We start from the raw sequence: 7,231 nt of genomic DNA on the forward strand, positions 1-7,231 counted from the left end.
GTCAGAAGAGGAGATTGGATCCCCTGGAGTCAGGAACTATAGACAGTTATGAGCTGCCATGTGGGTACTGAGAATTAAACATCGGTTCTCTGCAAGGGCACCAAGTGCCTTAACCATTGAGCCATGCCCATTAAAATTATTATTTTTAATCCTAGCCAGTTTATGATTATATCCTTGAATATCTCTTATTACTGATTTTTTTTAAATCTTGAAAAGAGAGAATTTGTATGTGAGCCCAGTATTAACTTAGAAGTTTGCTTGACCAGCAGTGAGCCTTAGTAGTGTCCGTTTTAATATTGATTGTATTTGGAGAATCTTCCATTCTAGCCAATAGCTCTACAGTTTAAATAGGTATATTGATGTCTCCATTTGACATGCTGGATTTCACATTCTAAGGAATCATTAGAGCCAGTCTTAGTTACCTAATAATGTGTAGTAAATACTAATTTTGAAGTATCTAAAACTGCATTTACATAGTATTTTCTATATTATACGCAGAAAGGTAGAAAAAGATTATCTTGTTTTAAGGGTTTAATCAAAGAATCAGAGTTAGAGGTGGCATTATTCAACAACTAGTTCATTGAGAAAGTGAATTATAATGAAAACTTTATAACCATTTATATATTTCAATTCAAAGAAAATTAATTTCATGCCTTCCATAATTAAAATATATCTCAAATGTGGTACAACTGTGCTTTTAAAGTATGAATAAAGTAGTAAATACTGTTTAGGGAATAAAAGTATTACATATGGAAATTTTTACATAGCTTAGCTTTCTTATGCTAGCTTTTAAATGATTTCTCTAATAAGCAGAACAGTTTGTCAACTGGATGAGTCTTTCTGTACTGGGTTAGCGTTAGACCTGTTTGTTTCTGTGAGGTCTAGCAGTGTCAGCACTCCCACACATGCTACTCTGCATTCATGGGACCTGGGAGTCTGGCATTGGGTTGGCATGCACACATATGGTGCTCCTGTTGGAAAAGTTGCAGCCTCGCAAAGTCTGTGTCTTTTAGTTCAGTTAGCCAGGTTTCTGAAGCCATTATTGTAATTGACTTGTTATTTGTAATAATGTTAAATTTTTACTTATTTATAAGGATAACTTCAGTTTTGAAGAATGTGAATCAGTTCTTAGTTGGTGGAAAACTACTTTCTCCTTCACTTTAAAGCCAACACACACACATGAAAACCGTGCTTGCCTCCTAAATGCATTGTGAATCACCAGTGATTAATTTTTCTCATTATTTCCGCAGCAAATTCTCATGACCCTCTGATGATTCGATCGGCCACTTAGAGTTTATGCATATTCATACCCTGTGCTCCTGCCACAGTCGTGCAGCCCTCCTTTGCTGACTGGGGTGGGCTTGGTATAGTAATTGAGCTGCCGTAGATTGATTACTCTGGGGAGCTGTAAGGCCTTTAAAGGTGAAAACGTAACAGTCCTGTTAATTGGAAGCAAAAGCTATGATAGCAACTTCAGCAGTCAGATGCTTCCAGTATCTAAAGGAGGAGCGCTAGGATTCCTGCCTCCCCTTGAACTTTTTACTTCTTAATTTCCATTAGATCTGTGCTGGTGGTCATTCAGAAGACCTCCTGTGAAGTTTCATAAGATGCTACTTGAAGATGCCTTTTCTCCTCATACTGGTTAATACTCTAGTTCTCTCAAATCCGATAGTTTAGATTCTCTCAGAGTTTGTGCGTCCTCTGTAGCACTGATAATATTCACATAAACGACCTTAAATAGTCTACATAAACAGGATGGTTGTGAACAACTTAGAGGCTTAATTTGATGAGTGGTTTCTCACACTCACCCCATTTTCTGAAGTGTAGTAGTGCACTGTGTAGCAGAGAGCAAAGCTCTTCAACGTGAACAGTGTCTCTACCGTTTGAACCCTGATTCTCTTATTCTTTGTGTTAAAGATTTATTGAGAGGATGTATGTGTGAGAGAGAACACTCATGAGATACGTATAAGTGTGTCACATTGCCACTGTGCTGCACACATAGCTCCCAGTTGATGGCTCTCCCTCTGTCACTGTAGGAATGCTGGCATTGCTAGGCATGGTCACTCTTTCTGATCTTTGAAATGTGTTCCAGGATTGAATTTGAGTCTTTAGGATTTTATGATAAACACTTTGACCTGCTGAGCCATCTCCTGGCCTGACTCTGACTGTCTTTCAGACTACAGGATTAAGGATGGCAAAAGCAGTCCCATGTGGAACATTGTCCTCTAAATCAGCTAGTGCAGACATGTTGGCGTGTGTAAAGTGCCCAGTTGATGTGGGTTCTCCTATACACATTTAAGACATTCTTTCCCTTCCTTGGTGATAATTTGCTTTGGAGATAAAATCCACTTACCATAAAAGCCACACTTTTCAAGCACGTTTAGTTAAATTTGAACTATTTACAGAATTGCACAGCTGTCACCACAGTCTAATAATCCGAGGATACTTGGAAGACCCCAGAGAAATCCTAGTTGCCAGTTACTCTCCTTTATGTGTCGTATATTTTATGCATTTTTCAGAGGTCAACCGCAATATAAAGGATAAAGCCCAAATCTTCATTCTTTAATTGGCTGAATGTTATATCAGTGGCCCTTTCAGTTTTCACTCACTAGTGGGTAAACGTCATGTTGTTTCATATTTCAGCCATTATGAACAAACAGTGTTTATGATTCAAATGGAGTCTGGCATGCATCCTTGCTTACTCGGGTTAGAGGTTTCCCAGTGAGGATGCCATCAGCTGTGCCTTGTCCTAGATCAGCAGTTTTCAACTTGTGGGTCCTGACCCTTGTGAGAAATTAGATATATTTACATTACAATTCATAACAGTAGCAAAGTGTCTGTTACAGAGTAGCAATGGAGTAACATCACAACCTGAGGAGCTGTATTAAAGGGTCGTTGCAGCTTTAGGAAGTTTGAGAACCACCGCTTTAGATATTTCATCATTCAAGCTTTCCATTCTAGTCCTACTGTATTGGACATTTTCCTTGATGAAAAGTTATAAATTTTATCAAATGCTTCTTATGCATCTATTGAGATGATCAAGGTTCTGTCACTAATTAATAAGGATATGCAAAAATAATAATTTTCATGTACCAAGTGTTACGATATTTTCAAGAGAGTTTTTATGTATTTGTGTGTGGTGTGTGTGTTTGGTGTGTGTACACACAGGCACATTCATGCCTTGGCACATGTATGGAGGTTACTTTCTGGAGTCTGTTCTTTTTTTGGGGGGATTAGACTCAGATCATCAAGCTTTTATGGCAAATACTTTCACCCTCGGTATAAGCCAGCTTATCCAACCTTCAAGAGTTCTTCACCAGCATCACGGTCAGAGGACAATGCCCACAGAGGCCAGAGGAAGGCGTCAGGTTCCCTAGAGCTGGACTTACAGGTCGTTGGGAACCCCCCCCCCCCAAGCATGAGTGCTGGGAGTCAAGCTCAGGTCCTTTGGAAGAACATTGAACCACTCACCAGTCCCTTGAGCTTGTGTATAATGTTCCTTTACTGTTGTGATTTTGAGTAATTCAAACCAATTTTCCTACTTTATATTTCAGGCATTTATTAACACAGCAAAAGAAATTTATGAAAAAATCCAAGAAGGGGTCTTTGACATTAATAATGAGGTGTGTATACAAAAATATTATTCAGAGCACTAATTTTGAATTGATACCAACTTAGTATTTGAATTCATGATTTTGTTATTTTTTTATTCTAAAATGGTTCAATTGATCATCCATTGCCACATTAGTAATAATCATCTATCTGAAAGTCTGGTACATGTAATACCTGATGTGTGGAGTACAGTAGGTAGGTGCTTATGTTACTTGGTGTGTGCAGTACTTTGGTTAAGTACTCATTGTAGTAGAGGATCACTTTATGAAGTTGGATTAAAATGAATGGCCCTGTCTGTTCATTACAAACAATGAAAATAATGTAAATTTCCTCAGTTGCAAAGAAGACCTGCATCTGTTCACATGTACTTATTCTGTCGAGGAATAATATCCTAGTGTGTAAATTCGAGGCCTGTGGACTCCTGCAATATGCTCTCTTCTGGTGAGAGAAGGCAATTCCCAATTTGAAAATGACTCTTATTAGAGCAAACACATCTTTCAGAAGGCCCAATCGATATATAATTAACAGTTGGCGTGTCCTTTCTCTAATGTTATTTTGAGCCCAATTTGTTGAGCATGATTAGACAGAGTGTAACGTGGAGGATGATTGTGGTTGCCCACGAGTTGTCATTTGACCTAAATTCCCTTCTCTGTATTTATCGCTTTCCGTTTCCAGATACTGCTTGATTTCTTTAAATTTGGAGTAGCATAGCTTTAAATCTTACATTTAGACTTACATGGCAATACTTTTTGAGTTAATTTAAAGGTGACACCATTCAGAGACTAATACCCTATAAATTGAACAGTAATTGCCGCCTGTTTAAAGGGCACGTGTGCTGTTCTGTCTGGTTTCATATAGTAGCTGCTTTGCTGTGCCTTCTGCAGCTCTGACTGTAATGTGCTGTCAGAAGCCAACAGGCCATGCTATTTATTTGGCCTGATGCCAAGGCTGACTCCTGATTCCTCAAGAAGTTGCTACCAGCCCAGAGGGGGCAGAACCAATGAGCCATAGGGCATGCTTTTTATTAAAGAGGAGTCAAAAGACTGAAAAGAAACCACATCAGCCACTGTCAATAGTGAGCCAGTGCCAGAAGCCCCAAGGCTACTACTGTTGCAGAGTAACTGCCAAGCACCATAAATCTGAGATTTACTGTGACACAAAGTTTCCTTAAGAGCTTAATTTCTGGAGCTACTGTATTACTTTTCGCAAAGTGTTGTATTTTTAGGTAAAACCCACTTGAGGGAGCGAGGGTTAAGACACAAGTGTGAATTTGACGAATGAAAGAACCGCTCTGTGTGTGGGTTCTTGGCACCCTGCCATGTCTTTGGGGATCACAGAAATTATTGATGACACAGAACACTCATGTCCCCCAGCCTGCACAGCTGATTCAACATGGAACAGAAATGCTGTCTAAAAGAAGGATTTTCTGTCCTGTTAGAGCAGTGAAGGCTTTGGATAGTTTTACTCTTTAATAACCATTCCATGTACTAATTGTTACAAGTAATCTCTTCACTATGACGCTCTCTGGCAAGCAGCATTATCTCATTTCTGCCCACCAGTTCCTAACAAACGTTTTTTCCAAAACATTTCCTCCTGGTTTCAAAAATCTATTTAAAATATTTTTTAGAGTTGTTTGGCAAAATTAAATCACTAAGAATTACGTGAATTAAAAAAATAATAATAATCTACTTAGTCTCCTGCACGGTTGGGCCACTTTTATTTACAATCCTGTTTCTTCTACTTTAGGCAAATGGCATTAAAATTGGCCCTCAGCATGCTGCTACCAATGCATCTCATGGAGGCAACCAAGGAGGACAGCAGGCAGGGGGAGGCTGCTGTTGAGTCTGTCATTACCGGCCAGCTGCCCAGTGGAGCCACGCACTCTCACCCTCTTTCCTCATGCTCAGCTGAGACATGAAACTATTGAAATGGCTTTATGTCACAGGAGACTTTAATCTTTCAGATTCTTGTATAACTTTGAATAAATGGTTAATGTTCACTTAAAAAGACAGATTTTGGAGATTGTATTCATATCTATTTGCATTTGATTTCTAGGTCAATTGATGTGATTATTTTTGTTAAATGTTGTCTTGTGCCCTTAACTACGAGCTGAATTGTATTAAACACTACAAAGTCATGGTGAGTATTTTAAATCAGTTTGTGTAGTTAGGTTTCCCAATACCTGTGGTTACCTGATGTTAATATTATAGGACTGTCCTCAAAAGGTTTGTCAACTTTCAAGGATATAAGGAAAAGCAGAAGTCTGAATTCTGTATTTATAATTTGCTTTCTGTATATATAGTTTAATAACCTGCTTGGGTGTGATTTGCCAAGCTTGAATTCTAATGCATTTGCATAAATTCTACCACTGTTCGGAGCTTGAAGCTGCAGAAGCATTGTTAGGAATTGCTTGGACACTGACTTTTAAACTTTTTGACATCGTTAATGAGCATGTTCATCTTTTCTTGTCACTAGTCCAAGAACAATCCGCTTCCTGTGTATTACTAAAGGCTGTGTGTGTGTTAACCTGTTTTAATGCCAAAAGGTTGCTATTTGTCCACAATTTCTTGAGACCGCTTCACAAAAAGGATTTGTTTGCCTTAATGAGTGCTGTTGGGTAAAACACGATATGATGAGTGGGAAGGGCAGAAACAGAAACTCCAACACTACGCAACTCCCAAGAGCGGTGGCCACACGGAGAGGGCACGCCATACCACTTAATCTTCCCTTAGACACAATGATGTTCCCTTTTATTCACACAGTTTCTAAGTATATTTTCATGCAGGGCAGTTTGTCAACCTTGATGTACAGTGACTGTGTAAATTTTTTCTTTCAGTGGCAACCTATCTATAATCTTTAAAATATGGTAAGCTTACTGTCTGTTTTGAGGAGGATATGAAAATAAATCTAACAGATGGAAAATCCTGTTCAAAGTAGCAAAGTTTTAGTTGTTAACTCACTGTGGTGGTTTTATCCTTTCTTTTTCTCCCTTGGTCTAGAATGAAATTGTTACAGCAGTGCAAAATAAAGTCCTGTGTATAAAAGCGTCCTTTTTATGATGAGCACATCTTAAATCTGTTTGTAAGTACATTGGCACCTTTTTCCTGTGTTCCATCCAGCGTGCTGTCCTGGAGAGTCAGTGAGTGTGGGAGGGCTCACTATGCACTCCCTCCTTGCTGTTCACCTTGCACGAGAACGTGAGCTGACCTCCCACAGACCTGTCAGCTCTGTCACTGCTCTGTCTAGCAGGGAATCGCCAGATGCTGTCCCGAGGCTGATTGTGGCACAGAAAAGGGAAGGAGGACATGTAGTTTGTGAGCATTTTTTATGTGAGCCCTTCCCCCTCTAAGTGGGCGGTCCACTGACAGTGAGCGGCTTTCCCGTGCTGCGTAGGGAAGTCCAGACAGCCTGAGTTCTGCTGATTCCAAGAGACGGGGGACCTCAAATACGACACAGCTTTGAAATACTTTTTTCCATCCCTTCTCCGCTAACCCCGATACTTTCCTGAATCAAATACAAGAAAAGTGGTGGCTAAAATCAAGAACCAGTATGACATGTAGCCTAGTACCCACCAGAAACAACCTAAAGACAGCTCCGCTGTGGCCGCAGGAGCACCTCC

The 7,231-nt window shown here is 39.6% G+C and overlaps 1 protein-coding gene across 1 annotated transcript in view; it reads left to right on the forward strand.

Moving 5' to 3' along the window:
• RAB2A (RAB2A, member RAS oncogene family) overlaps positions 1–6,661 on the forward strand; it is a 55,617-nt gene extending 48,956 nt beyond the window's left edge. Inside the window, exons 7-8 of the mRNA XM_080938489.1 lie at positions 3,555–3,623; positions 5,359–6,661. Of these exons, the coding sequence (XP_080794615.1) occupies positions 3,555–3,623; positions 5,359–5,454 (165 nt within the window). The 3' untranslated portion in view covers positions 5,455–6,661. The remainder of the gene's footprint in view (positions 1–3,554; positions 3,624–5,358) is intronic.
• The last annotated feature ends 570 nt before the right edge of the window (positions 6,662–7,231 follow it).

This window comes from Micromys minutus (assembly GCF_963924665.1).
Source record: "Micromys minutus genome assembly, chromosome: 26".
Lineage (NCBI taxonomy): Eukaryota > Metazoa > Chordata > Mammalia > Rodentia > Muridae > Micromys > Micromys minutus.